A 19,263-nucleotide genomic window follows, 5' to 3' on the forward strand; every position below is an offset into this window, starting at 1 on the left:
TTCCTATTTCAATTCTTCAAGAAATGTTATATGTTCTTTAGGACTGAGCAGGCCAAGGGCAATGCTAGTGATGAAGTGAGACATCCTTCAATTTCTGGGTAAAAATCCCCCTCAAAGTCTGGAAGCAGTTTTGGACAAAGCTTCACACACAAAAATTAGCTCCTTGCTGAGCTGCACCCTAAGAAACAGACTTCTTGACCATATAAATCTTACCTTGTCCCCAAAGTCTCTGACATCCAACCTCACCTCATTCCATTGAAGTTTACCAACTGCTTGTTATCCCCACAGGGCTCAGGCATTCAGATCTCCCAGTCCTCTCCCTCCCTGGGGATCAGCCTTCATCTTCTCTACTCATTTATTTAACAATATATGTTAAGTACCTAGTATATGGTAGGTGCTGTTCTTAAAGCTGGCGACACATCAGTGAACAAAATAGTCCCTGAATCCTGGGTTTCATGGAGCTTACATCCTAGCAGATCACCTGCATTGGAAATGAGTGGCTATTCCACCTTTACCATTGATGCTTGAGAAACCAGCTCTATCCAGAAGTTATACTGAATAGCTTTCTTAGGCTTGGCAGTGTCAAATTTTATCTCTAGTTCAAAATAGAGACACAGGGAGGCAAGTTGGAAGACTGGGTGAAAAAAGTGAAGGGAGTGATAAGTATAGATTAGTAGTTACAAAATATCAGGGATGTAAAGTACAGCATAAGGATTATAGACAATAATATTATAATAACTATATATGGTGCCAGGTGGGTAATGGAAATATCAAAGGGAATATATATTTGTAAAGTATATGATTGCCTAACCACCATCCTTTACACCTGAAGCTAATACAAAATAATATTGAATGTAAATGGTAATTTAAAAAAAAAGAAAAAGAAATAGAGGCACATATGAAGAGAACCAGGAGAAAACTACCACTCCCTAAACTGCAAATAAGTGCTAGATAAATTCTGCATCTACCATGTTGTCCTGTGAGTTTCCCTAAAGTATATGATTGCCTAACCACTATCCTTTACACCTGAAGCTAATACAAAATAATATTGAATGTAAATGGTAATTTAAAAAAAAAGAAAAAGAAATAGAGGCACATATGAAGAGAACCAGGAGAAAACTACCACTCCCTAAACTGCAAATAAGTGCTAGATAAATTCTGCATCTACCATGTTGTCCTGTGAGTTTCCCACCACCCACTCCCCTTTTCTACTTCTTGGTATGTGAGATGGTTTATATTAAATTCGGAGGAAGAAGGCCAGTGTTAAGGTAAATATAGTCTATTTATACATAACAGGAATACAGTTCTTCCTTAGGCTTAAAAATTAAATGTTCAGGGGGTGGGGGTGGTAATCCAGGTGGAAAAGGAGAGAGATACCTGAACAAAAAGATATGCACATGCATCCTCACACTTAGTGCGGTTAAGTTCCCCTGGCAAGGAGAAGTTACAGTATATATGAGTCTGAAAGAGTTCAGCTCTTATCAGATAGAGCAATGAGAAGATTATCAAGATGATACTTTGATGTACTTTCCAATGGTCTCAGTCCCCAAAAACTGTAATTATAGAAACTGATCGTGCCACACAAAGGACTCAAAAGTTGGAGCTGATTCATTAAAAACCCCTAAAATTTAAATCGTCACAACCAATCCTCCTCCACCCCAAGACCTGGGTTGACCTGGGTCCTTTTGCTTTTCTAGGAAACATCAACCCTTTTTTCCTGGAAGCGCTTTAGGAGGCCCTGGCGGATCTGCTTAGACTTGATGCAGTAAACGATGGGGTTCATGAAGGGTGGAACCAAGAAGTGCAGGTTAGCCATGAGCACTGCCAGAGCAGGGTAGCTATGCTTCTCTACTCGGTGCAACACAGATAGCCCCAGTTTGGGCAAATAAAAGATGAGAACAATGCAGAGGTGTGAGACACACGTGTTGAGTGCCTTGAGACGTTCCCCAGGTGACGCAAGACCTAGCACGGTCCTTAGGATCAGGGTGTAGGAGAGGACAATGAGGCAGGAGTCAAGGCCCAGTGAGAGGAGTATCGAGACCAGGCCAACCAAGCTGTTGATCTGGGTGTCTGAGCAGGCCAGTCCTACAAGATCACAGTGCAGGCAGTAGCAGTGAGAGAGTACACTGATCTGGGGAAAGAGCAGATGCCGCAGGAGCATGGGTCCTGGGAGGTTGAGCACGACAGCCCTCACCAGGATGGCAGCCCCCACTTTAGCCATGGCTGAGTGGGTAAGAATTGTGGCATAGTGCAGAGGGTCTCGGATGGCAACAATACGATCAAAGGCCATGGCCAGCAGCACACCAGATTCCACATAGGTGAAGGCATGGATGAAGAACATCTGTGCAGCACAGAGATCAAAGGGCAGCTCACGAGCACCCAGCCAGAAGAGCCGCACCATAGTTGGGAAGGTGGAGGCACAGAGGCCCAGATCTGAGGCTGCCAACATGGACAGGAAGATGTACATGGGTTGTTGTAAGGCTGGGTCTGTGCGGATCAGGAAGAGGATGATACTGTTGCCCAGGATGGAAACCACACAGATAAGGTTGATGGGGATAGAAACCCAATGATGAGAAGCTTCCAGGCCTGGAAAGCCAGTGAGGAGGAAGGTAGAATGACCATAAGTGCTGGTGTTGCAGGAGAACATCATGATTCCAGGAAGGGATTGTGCACCCTACAAGTAAGAGGCATTCATTCATTTGATCATCACTTATAAAGTCCCTAAGTGTGGGCTGCAAAAGAAGAGCTGCTCCATGACCCTTTCTTAGTCCATGAAAGAAACCTCATTCCTCTTAGGAGCTCCATTCCCTTCCATTTTCTGGCTAGTTTAATATTATCTTTGAATAAGTAGTATTGAATCAATTTTATGAGTTGATCTATACTTATTAGTTCAGCTACTTAATACTTATCTTCTCTTTTGCCTAAACAACCTCTTTTATTCACTTAAGCAATACCCAAAAGCCTATCTCTTCAAAGTGTCTTCTCAGATGAAATAATTAGTGGCTCAGTGGTTGAGTGTCAACCTGTGAACCAGGAGGTCACAGTTTGATTCTCGGTCAGGGCAAATGCCCAGATTGTGGGCTCAGTCCCCAGTGTGGAGTATGCAGGAAGCAGCCAATCAATGATTCTCTCTCATCATTGATGTTCCTATCTCTCTCTCCCTCTCCCTTCCTCTGAAATCAATAAAAATATTTTTTTTAAAATAAAAAAGGAGAATAGTATTCTCAGAGACAGGTTTTCCACAGTTTGATATACATGTTAACAAATATTCCAGAAAGGATACTCAAACAAATGGTGTATTTTTAAAACCATCTTCTGTGGAGACTGGTTGGTTTTTCTTCTGGCGCCATTATGCAACCAGCATTTTCTGTATTTCTTTTCTGGAAATGCTTTTGGGCCCCTAACAGGCTCTTTGAACATCAATAGTGACACATTTCTCTCCTGTGAAGATGGGTTAGATTAGAAAAAGTAATCAAGAGTTCTTCAAAGCTAAGTCTGGTAAACTCAAACGCACTCATTTTTGTTAAACTCTCTCTTCCTCAATCCCACATCCACGTCATTGGCTGCTTAAAGCTTGCGCATTTTCTGCTGACTCTGCCTCTGAGACAGTTCTGTGGACACATTGAATTTGAAGGCACCTTCCTCTTACATATCTCTTTTTCATCCCTTTTACCATAAAAGCTGTTGTGACAGCCCCAAGTACTTTGTGACATTCCCAAGTACTTTGAAGTTCTCCTCAGTGTGGGCAGAATGGTGAGGCTGACATGTCTCGAGGACACCACCTGAAGAATGGAGCAGAGAAGCATGAGCTGCAGAACCCCAAGGGTTAATGTTAAGCAAGGAACCGAGAATGTGTGCTGCAAGCTCATCTGTTTCCATAGCAGAGTTAGGCTGCAGTCTCCACAAGTTCTCTCTTCATCGACAGGACTGCATCTCCATTTGTCTTCTAAGTATCTTCACATTGATTTGCATTGTAAATTAAATGTCCTACAGAACCACAAACTGTAATTCCCCTATTTTCTCCCCAAAGTTCACCTTCTAATACATCTCAGGCTTTGTTTCCTTTCCTGTTATCCATGAAATTTCCAGGGGAAACACACACACACACACACACACACACACACACACACACACACACACTTAGTATCTCTTTTCACTCTGTAACATATTCCCCATATCTATATTTGAAATATCCCCTCCTTTCACATCCCAGTTAACTAATGTAGCCAAAGTCACCATCATGTCCCTAGATAGTATAACAGCCTCTTAAACTGTCCTACTTTTGTCATTTTTGTCACTCTTTATTGTTCTAAATTTATCATCCAAATTTCCATTTGAATCATGATCAGACTACTTGAGAAAAGGAAAGTGTGGACATTTAAATGAACATGTGCCTAGGGAGGAAACGCAGTGATCAGGTTTGTTTTAGGAAGATGTCTCCTATAATATCTTTGTTAAATAACTCTCACGGGTCCCTGAGGCTGCAGGATCAAGTCTAAGTGAGATCATTAAACCAGGTCCATAAGGGAAAGGACCTTATCCATCCTACATTGCTAACCTATGCAGTTACCTCTCTCCTAAGCATTATAAACACTATTCAGAAGACATTTTTCTACTCATCAAATTTACCATATTTGATAATTCTTAAAATATCTCTTTTGTTGAAATACAAAATACATGCAGAAAAGCCTGCATATTATAACTGTAAAGCTGATGAATGAATTACCTCAAAGCAACAAGCACTCAGATTAAGAAACAAAATATTGTCAGCCCCAGGGAACTCCTGTGACCCCTTCCAGTTACCTCCTCCTCTCAGGGTTAACCATCATCTGGACTTCTAATACCACAGATTAATTTTGCCTATTTCAATCATGTAGGATATACTCTTTTCTATCTGCTTTCCTTCAAATTTACGTCTGTTTGTTGAAGAAATGAATATATGATTTTATTATTTTTACCAGCACTATCTTACTAAACTGACTTTCTGTTATGTGTCAAGCACAGTACTAGGAAATGACAGAGAGCAAAGAAAACTCACATAAGCCAGGAATACCCTAAAGTCGTGTGCTTGTTTGTTCCATTATGAGTGTGTACAATTTCACCGATTGGTGTCAAATAATGATTATTGATGATATGAATAGCTTTTATCATTTATTGACCTTGTGGTAGCCTCTGCGTAGGGATGTTACCTACTCTCTTCACAATAAGGAGCTGAGTCCCAGGTTGAATAACTTGCTACAAACCAAACATCTGGTAAGTGAATGATCCTGATCTCAGTTCAGCACTGATTCTCAAGGCCATGTGCCAGCAGACAGCTTATGAAACTTCTCCCAAACTGTCAGGTCAGAGCCCAAATGGGAAGGCTTTTTCTCTGGATACAACTTAGTCCACACAAAAAAGCACTGATTGTCATTCCACATAGCATCACAGAGTTTTGTACAAAGCTTCTGTGAAATGACAGCAGAGAGAAATGACAACCACAGGCCACAATCCCCCCTGAACAAGTGCCTTCTCCAGCAGTTGGCAACTTGGACAGTCCCTGTCTCCGTGGCTCCTGGAGATCCCTACGTCACTGTGCTGGAGTTAAAGCCGACTTTCTGTACTTAAAAACAAACAAACAAACAAACAAACAAACATTTTGCCATATCCTTTGCTTTCTGATATTTCTTCGGGGTTTTAAGTTTATTTTCTCCAGAAATTAAGGTATTTGTTTTTTATAAATGCTCTCTACATATTGCTTACTCAATCTGCTAACCCTGTGGGATATTTTCCCATTTTCTGATGAGAAAATTGAGGCTCAGGGAGGCCAAATAACTTCCCCAACGTAATGAAGCTAGGTGATTAGAGCTAGGATTTAAATCCAAGCTGGCCTAAAAACAAACGCTATTGGCTTAATTGCTTCATACTAGTATAAGAAAAGGCGATTCTGGCCCTTCGTGGCTATTAGATCCTTTGCCATCAAGAACATTTGAAGGCCAGCTTTTTTTCTCCCCTTTCTCCAACCCCGTGTCGCTCTAAAGCAGATGCAGTGTTTTGAGACCAGAGTGAGGTCACCTGCTGAAAGAAGTAGCTCCCAGGACCAGTCCCTTCATCCTCCAGCTAGGCCTCCACCTCCATCACTCCCAGTTTTTCCAAACATTCCACACAGGTTGTAACTCGTCCTCCAGATGCAATGGCCAAGTTACCTTCCACAATTCATCTTTACCCAAGACCCAAGAATGCTGCAGTGTCTGATACAAGAGAAAAGGCATCCTCCACCCCCTGTTCTAATACTGCAGGGGTGAGAAGAAGTTCAGCAAAGTGTTGTGTTTTTGCCATGTTTAAAAATAATAATAAAAGGACAATAATACTGACCTCACAGAATGGTGTGAACATGGGAAAGACTACAAACTGTTTAGCACACAGTAGGCATTTATGAAAATGTGATGACAAGCAGAGATACCCTGTGGTTTCACATCCATTATCTCATGAAATCTCCCTCCTTTCCAAGTCTGTGAGTGGCATCATCTCCTTTCTTTAGATGAGGAAATAGAGCCTGAGAGGTGTGGAAATCTGTCAATGGCCACATTAAGAGTAAACATAAGGGACCAGCCTCAAGCGCAGTTCATTTGACTCCAAAGCCCATGTATCTGTCCATTCCTCGGCACTCTCATCTCTAAAATCTTTAATGTTAATACTTGTCTCTTGAGATCATTATAAAGATTAAATGAGAATACATGCAAAGCACTTAGAATAGTGCCTGGCACAAAATAAGCAATTAATGAATGTTAGCTATTATGGGTTGTTTTAGTATTTACTACTTTATGAGGTGGGTATAATTATCATTTCCATTTTGCATATGGAAAAACTAAAGTACCAAGTAGTTGGATAACTTGCCTAAGATCGTGAAGTAAGGAAGTAGATGATGATCGCTTCTCGGCCTTTTGGCTAAGATCAAGTGTAGGAAGTAGATGAGCCAGCGTTCAAATCTAAGCAGTCTAACTCCAGAGCCCACATTCTTCAACACTGTGTCATGTTGCTTCTTTCTGCTAGCTGTGATGATTACTAATATCATTCATGCTTAAAATTTTTATCCCCAAAGAAGATGAAATACAATTACAGATTTATGCACTCTCATCGACCACCCCTACCTCCTCCCTCACCTCTTATATGCATCAATCCTTGAACTTCCCCATTAAAAAGTTCTGAGATTATCAGGGTCCATGTGTTTATTGGCCATCCCTATGTTTCATAGTGCATGAGTTTAAATATAGACTCATGGCTTAAGAAAATCTCCCCCCTAACAAAAAATAAAATCTCCTAGAGACCAAAGGAGAAATGTGATAAACCTAACCTGCAAAGAAAAACAATGAGAGGAAGAAATAGAGAGGGAGGAGAAAGAGACAGAGAATCAATGCAGAGCAAACCCTTCTAAGGGTGTGGGGAAAATTAAACCACACTCTCTGCCCCTCTACCATTCATCCGTGTTTCGGAAGACCATGAATAGTGCAAAGACTGTGTCTTTCTCTGATCAAAGAAGTTTGTCCCCAAATGGTTCATGGCCAAACTAAGAGCCATCTAAGAGTAATACCTAGCTTAGAGAAGGTTGGAGACCCTTCTCCCACAAGAAGATTTCCATGGCAACCAGGCATTAGTCTCTGGTACTCAAGAGGATATTAGGCTGTAAGTCTCTGGACTTGCCAGCGGAGTCTTGAGACTGAAGAAGCCCCATGCCTGGGGCTAAGAGAAATTACAGAAAAATAAGCGCAGACAGCTTATGAAACTTAGCCTAGCAAAGACTGTCAAAAGCTGGGGACCTAAGTTTTCCCCAAGCTCGAGATGCTGTTAAGCACCAGCTCTTTCTAAATTCTGCCAGCACTAGCCGGTTTGGCTCAGTGGATAGAGTGTCGACCTATGGACCAAAGGGTCCCAGGTTCGATACTGGTCAAGGGCACATACCTTGGTTTCAGGCTCCTCTTTGGCCCAGCCCTGGTCGGGACTTCTGGGCCCTGGTCAGGACTCCTGCAGGGGGCAACCAATCAATGTGTTTCTCTCACATAATGTTTCTCTCTTTCTTCCACTCTCCCTAAAACACAATGAAAAAATATCCTAGGGTGAAGATTAACAAACAACAACAACAACAAAAATTCTGCCAGTGAGAAATCAGACAACATAGCCAAAGAGGTGTGCATGAGTGCTTTAAACATGGGGAGCATGTCATAAAGGAGAGAAGTTCTCTAACTTTATGCCTATACCTAGAGGATGAAGGTGGTTGAAAAATTAGCTCTAATACTGCTCTCCTTAGAAATAAGCTTAGCATAATAGGCCAGACATCTGTACCTGGGCAGTCAAAAACTGTCTGGAGGGTCTCCAGTTCCCCAAAAACAACTCAGATCCCTTTCACCTCTAGCTGTTTGAAGCTTTTATGTTCTAGGGATGAATGGGGGACATGTGACGAAGCATTCAGTGCTGCCCAGAAGGAGAAACGCTGATGTAGGTTGGTGGTGCAAGGCCTCGGTGTGCAGTCTCCCCATCGCAAGCCCAGCTTTGACACTCCAGGCCCAGCACTCACCATAGCTGCAGAGCTTGTGTCTCCTCTCATCTCTCTGTCCGTTTGTGAAATGCATTTCTTGCTGTGTCAATAAAGACCAGAATGTTATAATCCTCCTGACAGAGTTAGGGAAATAACAGGTCTGCTGGGATCCCGGTGCAAATCTAAGAGATTTTCCGAGTTGAACTTACTGAACCCCCTGAGTCCTGGGCCAGGCAGCTCTGGGACTTGGAAGGAAGCATCAGGTGGTAGCATCCTGATGATTTTTCATAGAGGGCGCCAGAAGAATACTAAGGTTTCCTGTCCTGAGCACCTGCTCTTCCCAAAGAGTGAGCCCCATGAGTTGCCTGGTGACAAACAGAGGCAGGTGGAGACCAAGAGGATGGTTAGGGACTGGGACACACTCGGTCCTTCTGGAGCAAGAGACAGTGAGGCATTTCAATATCTCAAGAGAATAAGCCTAAGCTTTTTCCAAATTCTGCCAAAGAGAAATCAGGCAACATAGCCAAAGAGGTGTGCCTGAGTGCTTTAAACATGGGGAGCATGTCAGAGAGGAGAGAAGTTCTCTAACTTTATGCCTATACCTAGGGGATGCAGGTGGTGGAAAATAAACCTATGATGATGAAGTAATGTCTCTCCCTTTCTCTGTCAGTATTAACCCTTGGAAATCATCTGTCAAGCATGATGTAATGGAAAAGCTGAGATATATTTCTAGAACTGTCACTTATCAATTGTGATAATAAGCAAATTACTTTAAGCCCTTGGGCCTTTTATGCTTTGTGGAGAGCGGCTACAGTGTTTAGACAGGTTTAAACCTCAGACCAATGAGAGAGCACAGTCCTCTCATGGCCACCCAGCACAATTATAGCCAACAGCTATAGTTGTAAGCTTGAACCTATGGTCCGAACACATGGCCCCATGTGTCTGAGTGATGTGGGCTTGATAGAGTTCAGGTGCATGTACTAGGATGGAAACCCACAATAATGTTGTAAACATCTTGACCACGCCCTGACTTTGCCTCGTGGAATCTGTCTATAACATAAAGACACGGCTTGTAATCCGTGGCGCTGTCGCTAGCTCTCCATCAGAGAGGCTCTTCATCAGAGAGGACAGTGTCCCACCCAGACCCAGCTTTCTTCTCTTGTCTGTCTTTTCTCAATCCTTCACCGCCCCCTCTCAGGGTCACTGAAACTGACTGAGCTGGCATGGCACATAAGGCACCCAATGTGGGGCTGAGTGTGCCATGGCAGTGCCGGCTCGCCACAATGCTTCGCTTGTAAACTGAGAATAATGGTTATTTCATGGGATCATTGTTAGAATTATAATATAATGTGAGAGCACTCAGAAAAGGACTTGAAACATCATAGATTCTCTGTACGTACTCCCTTTCCTTTCCAATAGGGGACTGAGAACAGGCTTCAGTAGTCCGGACTCCTCTGCATTGTCCATCCACATGTCATGCTTCCCACTCATAGTCAGAGTTTGGGGATTTTAAACTAAACTTTTTATTTGGAAATAAATTTAGATTCACAGAACAGTTTCAAAGATAGCATAAAAGTTTCTGTCTATTCTCCATCGAGCTTCCTTAATGTTAATATAAACATGGTACATCTGTCAAAACTAAGGAATTACTGATGGTCCATTACTAGTAACTACAGTCCAGGTTGCCTTTGTATTTCATCAGTTTTTCCGTTAGTGCCTGTTTCTTAATCCGGGATCCAATGCCGGGTACCACGTCACGTCTGCTTAGAACGGTGGTTGCAGGGGCTGGGGCGAGGGAGGAATGGGCAATCATTGTTTAATGGAGACAGAGTTTGGGTTTGGCAAGATGAAAAAGGTTCTGTAGATGGATGGTGGTGATGGCTGCACAGCAATGTGAATGTATTTAATGCCACTGGATTATACACCTAAAAATAGTTACCGTGGTAAATTTTATGTTATGGGTATTTAGCACAATCTTTAAAATAATAATAATAACGAAATAATCTAAGAAAATCCCTAGCTCAGTGACAAGAACACAGTTGGTGCTCAATCCCTGTCAATTCCATTCTTACCACTCTCTGGTGCAGTGGTTCTCAACCTGTGGGTCGCAACCCCTTTGGGGGTCGAACGACCCTTTCACAGGGGTTGCCTAAGACAATTGGAAAACACATATATAATTACATATTGTTTTTATGTAATTATAATCACCATGCTTTAATTATGTTCAATTTGTAACAATGAAATTAGGGGTCACCACAATATGAGGAACTGTATTAAAGGGTCGCGGCATTAGGAAGGTTGAGAACCACTGCCCTGGTGTGATACACGCCTTGAGGTCCTGCACAATAAATCTCTTATGCCCTGATGTTAAAAGAATAACAAGTGCTGGGAAAAGGAATTGTTTCTGAAAGTAGGAAGCAGATGGTGGCAAGTGAGGGCGCACTCCGGACGCTCTTCTCTCCCACCAAACCTCCTTAAGAGCAGCTCCCACACGTGGGTACAGCACGTGGGGGTGGGCTGATGGCCCCTCCATCTAGTTAGTGGTTCTCAACCTTCTGGCCCTTTAAATACAGTTCCTCATGTTGTGACCCAACCATAAAATTATTTTCGTTGCTACTTCATAACTGTAATGTTGCTACTGGTATGAATCGTAATGTGAATATCTAATATGCAGGATGGTCTTAGGCGACCCCTGTGAAAGGGACGTTCGACCGCCAAAGGGGTCGCGACCCACAGGTTGAGAACCGCTGATGGATGTTTTACAGTATTAGATAGTGAGGACATGGGAGGGGGCACAAAGCAGGAAGCAAACGCAGCGGAGCTTTCACTCTGACCAGCCTCCAAGCACTAGCCCAGGCGTCTGCAGCTTCCGACCCCAGCGGCTATCAACTCCACCTCCGCTCGCCCGTCTCCTGCCTCACCCCGCCCCTTGGGTTTCCTCTCCTCCTCTCGCTCCGCCTCCCCTAGACTTGCTTCTTACAGAAAATCGAAAGTGAAATAGAAAGCCGGCTGCGTTTCCCTGAGTGCCCGGAAAAGGTGAGTGAACAGGCTGGCCCTAGGTACCCCTGCCCAGGTCTGAAGATCCCCTTTCTTCCAGTTCCCACCCTAGAGCCTTGGGGGTCAGTCTCCCCTTCTCCGCAGCAGATCTTCCTGGGAGGAGGCTGGGCTGTGAACGTGACTTCCAAGTAACGTGGAAGGAGGTCCGGCTGCCCTGCTGCCGGCACCTGAGCTGGGACAAGGGCCGGCTAAAGCTGGGGGTGGGGGGGGAGAAAAACAGAACGGAAGCCGGAAACCCAGCCGGAGGGTGGTCCCGAGGAGTCCAGTGTGGGGGAGGTCTGCGATCCTGAGACTCCCATCCCCGCCTCTAGCCCTGGCCCCTGTGGCTCACTGGTTGGAGCATAGTCCCGTGCACTGAAAGGTTGGTGCCCCAAAAGGTTGTGGGTTCGATCCCCCGGACGGGCGCCTATGGATGGCAATCGATCCCCGGACATTGGGGCACTTTCTTTCTTCTCTCTCTCTCTCTCTCTCTCAAAAAAAAAGTACCCCTCTGGAAGAGAAAGGGCCAGGGTTAGGATGGGAGGAAATGAAGACAGCTGCCAAGTTCAGAGTAGCTGACAAAAGAGCCCAGGGTATGCTGATCACACATACATGTGTGTGTGTACACACACACACACAGATACACATATATACTTAAAAGAATATATAAGAATAGCCCTGCCCAGTGTAGCTCAGTTGGTTGGAGTGTCCTCCCGTACACCAAAGGTTGTGGGTTCGATTCCGGTCAGGGCACATACCCAGGTTGGGAGTTGGATCCCTGGTTGGGGAGACAGTTTTCACTGTCTCTTTTGGGGACTCAGTTACCCCCTTCTGTCTGACTGAATCAGACAGACTATGGAGGAAAAGGTCTTGTTATTCAGGTTAATGTTCTTGTCTTGTTTTAACCCCTCCAGTTCACTGTCCCTCATATCTTCCTTTGAGTTGTTTTGTTTTCCTCACACACCCTTTCTCGTCTTCTCCCTAACTTTTCTCCTCCCCCTACTAGGTCGCCTCAAGATCTCCACGGTGCTGCTTACTAGGAACATCCCGCCATGGCCTCAGCAAAGCCCTTGGCAATGATGTGGGAGGAGGTCACATGCCCCATCTGCCTGGATCCCACAGTGGAGCCTGTGAGCATTGAATGTGGCCACAGCTTCTGCCAAGAATGCATCTCTCAGGTCGCCAAAGCTGGGGGCGGCACCTGTCCTGTGTGCAGGAAGCAATTCCTGCTCAAGAACTTCCGGCCCAATCTCCAGCTAGCCAATATGGTGGACAACCTAAGGCAAATCAGCCAAAATGCCAAGGAGGGCACACAGAAGGAGCAATGTGGGGTGCATGGAGAGAGACTTCTCCTGTTCTGTGAGAGAGATGAGAAGGCTCTTTGCCTGGTGTGTTCCCAGTCTCGGAAACACCGTGACCATCCTATGGTCCCGCTTGAGGAGGCTGCCCAGGAGTACCAGGTGAGGTCTTGGCACGGAGGCATGAACAGGTAGAAAGGAGATGGGATGGGAGAGAGTCCCCTGTAGAGGTGGGGGACTGAGGAAAGGGAGAGCGTTCCCCACCTTCTTGTCTAATTTAAGGCTCATCAGAACTTTCTTATTCCCAGGAGCAGGGAAGATGCTATGGGAAAATGCTGCAAAGATCTTGTTTCCTTGTGGTTTCCTGATTAATTAGGAATGACTAGTGTCCCCACCCCTGCCACCCGAACAGTGTGGCGCTTTCTTAAGAAACATGAAGCTTTTTCCAAAAATGTCACAAAAATTTGAACCCCAATGGGACTCTAGTCCTCCCTCCTTTTCTGCCCTCGGGCTTTTCTGAGAACCCATATGATCTTCCCCCACCTCCTTCTTGGTCTGGTTGGGCATTACCCTGCTTTCTTTCTCTGCAGGAGAAGCTCCAGGTGGCATTAAAGAAACTGAGAAAAGAGCAAGAATTGGCTGAGAAGTTGGAAATGGATGTTGTAACGAAGAGAGCAGCCTGGAAGGCAAGAGTCACATCCCCAAAGGCATCTTAGATCTAAAGCCTAGACGGGGTCCAGGGTCCTAGCCTCAAGAAAACCCTAACCATATCACTGCCTGTCTGAAGAGTGATAGGGTCAGCGTATGTCACTCTTCAAGAACCAACAGTCCTCTAGGCTTCCTGGAAGAGGGAAATAAACAGCATGAGCTCAAAGAGAGCTCCCAAGCAGACACAAAAATTGAGAGTCTTAAGAGATGCTGAGGAAAAAGCCATACCCTAAAGTTCCTGCCCAGTCTTAGGGGTTTACCACACCAATGCCTTAGCATCTGGGACAGAGCTATCCCAGGAGAGAGACGGATACGCCTGTCAGGAAATGACTGGGGCTATGAGGAACAGACTTGAGGGAACCACCAAGGCCTGAGGTAGGAAAACCAGTCTGACCAGGTGATTGCCTGACTGTGTCCAGATCACTGGTCCAAAGTAGAATGAGGAACTAAAGCTTATTCTGCAGTGGTGGTATGGAGGTGAGGCGGGTCAGGAGTGGAGTGGAAGGAATCATGACCAATAGATACCAGAAGAGGAAGATTTAGGAAGTAGGGAGGGTGAAACAAGCTGTGGTGGCAGAAGGGGTCATCTTGTGTCATTGGTAACCCTCTAATCACTAGCACAAGAGGGCGAGCGAAGTACAGCACAAAGACTCTCTTGCCCCAGGACTTAAGAATGGTGTTGTGGACCTGTCTTTGGGAGGTTGTTTGAGTGGGGACAGGTGTTAGTCCTCAGTGCACTGAGATATGAAGATAAAAGGACACATTTGAGTGCTGGTTGGGTTTTAAAAGAAGTTGAGGAGAGTCTCTGATTCCAAGGGCTGATGCAGCTGTTATTCTAGGGCAACTGCAGTGTGCCCCACTAATCCCATTCCCCTCTTAATCCCAGAAGCCTCACCCACCCACTTTCCCAGCAAAATTGTGTGTGTGTGTGTGTGTGTGTGTGTGTGTGTGTGGTGTGTGTGTGTGTGTGTGTGTGTGTGTTTCTTCCCGGACAGAGCCGGAGTGGTGAGTCGACAGGGAGTAGAAGTGGGTATGGACATCTCAATTTGGGAGATTTTGATTTTTAAAAAACCCACCTCTCTCTTTCCAATGACACCAAAGGAGAAGGTTGAGACACACAAATTGAGGATCCACGCAGAGTTTGAGCAGCAGAAAAACTTCCTGGCTGAAGAGAAACAGAGGCAACTGCAGAAGCTAGAGAAGGAAGAGAGGGAACAGCTGAGAATCCTGGGGGAGACGGAGGCCAAGCTGGCCCAGCGCTGCCAGGCCCTGCAGGAGCTGGTTTCAGAGCTGGAGAGGAGAAGCCGGGGCTCGGAGCTGGAGCTGCTGCAGGTGAGACGGGAGAGGCCCCCCGCTCTGCTCTCAAGGAGGAACCGAACAAAAGCCAGAGCTCCCTGGGGCTGCTGTCAGAGCAAACAGAAACCTGGTCCCTGGAATTTTTTTTTTTTTTTAATAAAACAAACTGGAATCCAGACCCATGAGTGGTTTGCATTCAAGGCATGGAAAGATACAGATTTAGGAGGGAGTAATCAATCCATGCAGCAATTTTTTTAAAACGAACGTCTCCGTTAACTGCCTGGTCTAACATGTACCAGGTTCATGACCTTGAGAAAGGTCCTTAATCAGGTTTCTCATATGTTAAATGGATATTATAATATTACATATCTCAAAGAATTTTTGTGAGAATTAAATGAGATAATCCACCAAGGCTTTTTGATGAGTATCTGGCCATGGGAAAGTTTTCCTAAAAAACTAAAAATATTGAACTGAAAATTAAGAAACAGTAGCCCAGCCCCAGCCCTGTCACCAATTCTCTCTATCACTCTAGGTTAAGTCATTTTTTTCCTTTCTTGGACCTAATTTCTCCATTTGTGAAAAATAAGGGAAAGGAGATGGACTAAAAAACAAGAATTCCCCAAACTTTAGTCATAATTATATCTCCTTTATACTTTCTGCTACTTCTATGAACTACCTAAGTGATCTTAACATATTATTTTTCTTTAAATTGTCTCACACTTTTGCCAGAATAAATTTAGTTTAAAAGGAAATTTGTCCTAACCAATAATAGGCAAGAAATCATGTTGATATTGTTGCTGATATTTTTTCTATTTCATAAGAATAACTGCATATTCTTAAATAGCACATATTACATGCCAGGCATTGAATCCCTCCTGACATTGTGAGGAGGTGGTTCTCCTATTATTCCATTTTCTAGTTGAGAACACTAAGGCACAGAGATGTTAAGAGATTTAGTGAGAGACAAAAGCTAAGTAACTTGACCCAGTTCACCCGAATAGTATGAGAAAGAGCTAAGATTAAAATAAGTACATAACTATTTTTTTTAAATCATCATTGTATATGCTACTTAAAATGATCTCATATCCACCAGTGATTCGTTTGCCAGGCTTCTAATGCACTTTTGGAACACCAGGACCAGATACGGGCTCCCAACCTCAGCAACAGAATATTCTTAGGTGATTTGATTTCACATATGTGAGGGAGCAACGTTAATGACAGCACAGGACAGAGCTTTAACCAGCCTTTTCTCTCCAAACAACTCAAGCCCACAAATGAGACAGCAGTTTCTGTGCATCCTGACTTGGCTATTCTTTTACTGTGGCTGTTTCTGGGCCTCGGCCAGGCAGGGCTATTTGATTCTTTCCACTCTTGCCACCCACTTCCTCTCCCCAAGAATCTAGTTTTTCGTTCTCTTGGCTATAGGTTACATATGGTTATATGTGGATTTCTGGTTACCCACGAGCATCCACACATCCCTCTGTTCCAAGTTGGTCAGAGATGTCTTTTGGGCCATGGCCCAGAGGAACTGGGCAGAGCAGTGTCCTAAGGACCTCAGGGTGGCATCACATCACCCAGGGGACTGACATCTCAGTCGTTCAACCAGTGATTCTGGAACTTACTCTCTGTCTCTTTTTTCCTCAGGAGGTGAAAAGTGTCCTGGAAAGGTAAGGAGAGGTTTTCTTTGTTGGAGGAAGGGGTGGAAGGAGGTGTATTTACCTGCATTAATGATTATTGAGTTAGAGAAACATGCACTGAAGTCTTCCCCATGCACCTTCCTATTCTCAGAGATACAATCCTCCATGGAATATTTTCTGGTCTCCCAGGGATAATTCTTGGGCATCTCAGTTGGTGAGTTGTCCAAAGTAATTGGACTGTAACATCTTCACAAAATGAAGCCCTGACAAACAGGGAAATTCTGGGACGTTCTGGGTCTACAGCCTGATGGGACTTCTTTTAAAAACTAACTAGCCACACACCTCCCAGAAAAAGCCATGAGTAGGACCCACGGCATGAGGCTCCTTGACGTTCCTTAGAAAATGATTCCGCGTAGATCAGCGCCCTGCCTGTAAAATGAAACCGGAAGTGCTTGTGTGGTGACCTCGGGCTTGGAGAGGAGATACGGACTATGCACATGCTCCAGAGGCCCATGTGATGGGGAGGCCTGGATAGGGTGTAAATCCTGCCTCCTTTTGTCTCACCCCCATATATTCTAATATAGCAGGTGTTTGTAAATTTGTGTTTAATTAAGTTATCAGTCATCTGCAAGAGAGGTTATCGCATTGGGGTTCAGGGAGGGTTGGGTAGGAGTTGAAGATGAGGTGTCTAACTCTGTTTCCCCCAGGAGTGAATCCTGGAAACTGGGAGAGCTGGACATCACCTCCCCAGACCTGAGGACTGTGTGCCTTGTGCCAGGGCTGAAGAGTATGCTGAGGATGTGTGGAGGTGAGGCAAGCTCCAGGAGTACAGAACCAGCCTATGAACAGCAGCGGGATGACAAGAGTGTGACTAGGTCCAGGGTCAGGGAGAGATGTCAGGTCAAAGCAGGTGGGGCAGGAACAGAGCTAGGGAAAGTGGTTCCCTCAAAAGTCCGGACAAGGGCTGGAGCTGGCTTGGCTAGGGGGTCATTTCCTCACACAGTGATGTTCAGGCTCACCCCATCATCCCCCCCACCACAGAAACAGGGTTAGTTACTCCCCACACACACTCTCCCAGCCTAACTGTGGTCCTCTCTCTGCAGTACACGTCACTCTGGATCCACACACAGCCAATCCGTGGCTTATCATTTCAGAGGACAAGAGACAAGTGAGGCTTGGAGACACCCAGCAGAAGGTGCCTGAAAATGAGGAGAGATTTGATACTTATCCTATGGTCCTGGGTGCCCAGTGCTTCGACTCTGGAAAACGTTACTGGGAGGTAGATGTGACGGGAAAGGAGGCCTGGGACCTGGGTGTTTGTAGAGACTCTGTGCAGAGGAAGGGGCATTTTATACTCAGCCCCATGAATGGCTTCTGGACAATTTGGCTGTGGAAGAAAGAAAAATATGAGGCTGGCACCTGCCCGCAGACTCCACTCCACCTCTCGGTGCCTCCATGCCAAATTGGGATCTTCCTGGACTATGAGGCCCGTATTGTCTCCTTCTACAACATCACTGACCACGGCTCACTCATCTACACCTTCTCAGAATGTGCCTTCACTGGGCCCCTACGGCCTTTCTTCAATCCTGGTTTCGATGATGGTGGAAGAAACTCAGCCCCTCTGACCCTCTGTCCTCTGAGGATGGCATGATAGGGAGCCACTGACTGTTGATGGCTCTCTCCGGACACTGACACCTCTTTTGTTGACTCCCCTCCTCAGCCACTGATCCTCTTATTTTCCCATGACCTCAGGACTGCCTTTGTCTCTGCAGAGGTGTCGGGATACCAGCAAGCCAGGTTTGACAAGGAGGTCACTGAACATCTATGTCAAGTGATCTTCAACCTCAGTATTCCTGCCCTAGATTGCTTATGATTCCCTCTATAAAACAAACTATTTATATTTGACCCAAACTCATCTGGATCAACCAAAACATGTTCTGCCTTCTCTTTTTGTTTTCTCCTCCCCATCTCTAGGCCTTGGCTCAGATCTCTATTTTATCTTACATAGTTTGCAAAAGGGCTTCCCAAATAAATTGTGCCTCTATCCCATTCAACTCTTGTTCTCATACTCATTTGGGACAAACTTTCTAACACAAACACATTTGATTATAGGTGGCTCCACATTTTTTTAAGGTGAATTAAGCACACCTTAGATTGCCAAGTTAAATATCCAGCCTGCATACCCATTCTCACCATTATCTCCCAACTGTATCTTTTTTGTTTGTTTGGTTTGGGGTTTTTTGGGGGGTTTTTTATTTAAATTCTTTATTGTTTAATATATTACATAAGTCTCTTTTTTCCCCCATTGACCTCTGCCCAGCTGTCCTCAACCACCAGCACATGCCCTCACCTCCCTCCCCCCCACCCCCCGCCCCATCTATGTCCACTTGTTATGCTCACATGCATGCATACAAGTCCTTTGGTTAATCTCTTACCATCTCACTCCCCACCTTCCCTCATAGGTTGGATTGTCTATTCCATGCTTCTATGACTCTGGTTTTATTTTTTTTCAGCAGTTTATGTTGTTCATTATATTCCACAAATGAGTGAGATTATGTGATATTTATCTTTCTCTGACTGACTTATTTCGCTTAGCATAATGCTCTCCAGGTCCATCCATGCATAGTATTCCATTGTGTAGATGTACCACAGTTTTCTAATCCACTCATTTGTTGATGGGCACTTAGGCAGTTTCCAAATCTTAGCTATGGTGAATTGTGCTGCTATGAACATAGGGGTGCATATATCCTTTCTGATTGGTGTTTCTGTTTTCTTG

General features: G+C 44.8%; 2 protein-coding genes across 2 annotated transcripts; one reads left to right on the forward strand and one right to left on the reverse strand.

The window, feature by feature from the left end:
• Nucleotides 1-1,693: 1,693 nt before the first annotated feature.
• On the reverse strand, nt 1,694-2,647 carry LOC102238875 (olfactory receptor 51G2). The gene has a single exon (XM_005885906.1). It carries the CDS (start codon nt 2,645-2,647, stop codon nt 1,694-1,696), a length of 954 nt encoding a protein of 317 aa, XP_005885968.1.
• Nucleotides 2,648-11,466: 8,819 nt separating this feature from the next.
• On the forward strand, nt 11,467-18,536 carry TRIM21 (tripartite motif containing 21). The gene is made up of 7 exons (XM_005885907.2): nt 11,467-11,548; nt 12,555-13,008; nt 13,437-13,532; nt 14,656-14,886; nt 16,495-16,517; nt 17,195-17,295; nt 17,591-18,536. The coding sequence occupies exons 2-7, from the start codon at nt 12,601-12,603 to the stop codon at nt 18,136-18,138; spliced, it is 1,407 nt and encodes a 468-aa protein (XP_005885969.1). The 5' UTR covers nt 11,467-11,548; nt 12,555-12,600; the 3' UTR covers nt 18,139-18,536.
• The last annotated feature ends 727 nt before the right edge of the window (nt 18,537-19,263 follow it).

This window comes from Myotis brandtii, unplaced genomic scaffold (genome assembly GCF_000412655.1).
Source record: "Myotis brandtii unplaced genomic scaffold, ASM41265v1 scaffold936, whole genome shotgun sequence".
NCBI classification, from domain to species: Eukaryota; Metazoa; Chordata; class Mammalia; order Chiroptera; family Vespertilionidae; genus Myotis; species Myotis brandtii.

Bases quoted from the DNA above. Each gene is read 5' to 3' on its own strand.
- TRIM21 (XM_005885907.2), top strand. From the start codon at position 12,601: ATGGCCTCAGCAAAGCCCTTGGCAATGATGTGGGAGGAGGTCACATGC. The intron at 16,518-17,194 runs GTAAGGAGAGGT...TGTTTCCCCCAG, and splicing joins GTGAAAAGTGTCCTGGAAAG to GAGTGAATCCTGGAAACTGG. The intron at 17,296-17,590 runs GTGAGGCAAGCT...CTCTCTCTGCAG, and splicing joins TATGCTGAGGATGTGTGGAG to TACACGTCACTCTGGATCCA.
- LOC102238875 (XM_005885906.1), bottom strand. From the start codon at position 2,647: ATGTTCTCCTGCAACACCAGCACTTATGGTCATTCTACCTTCCTCCTC.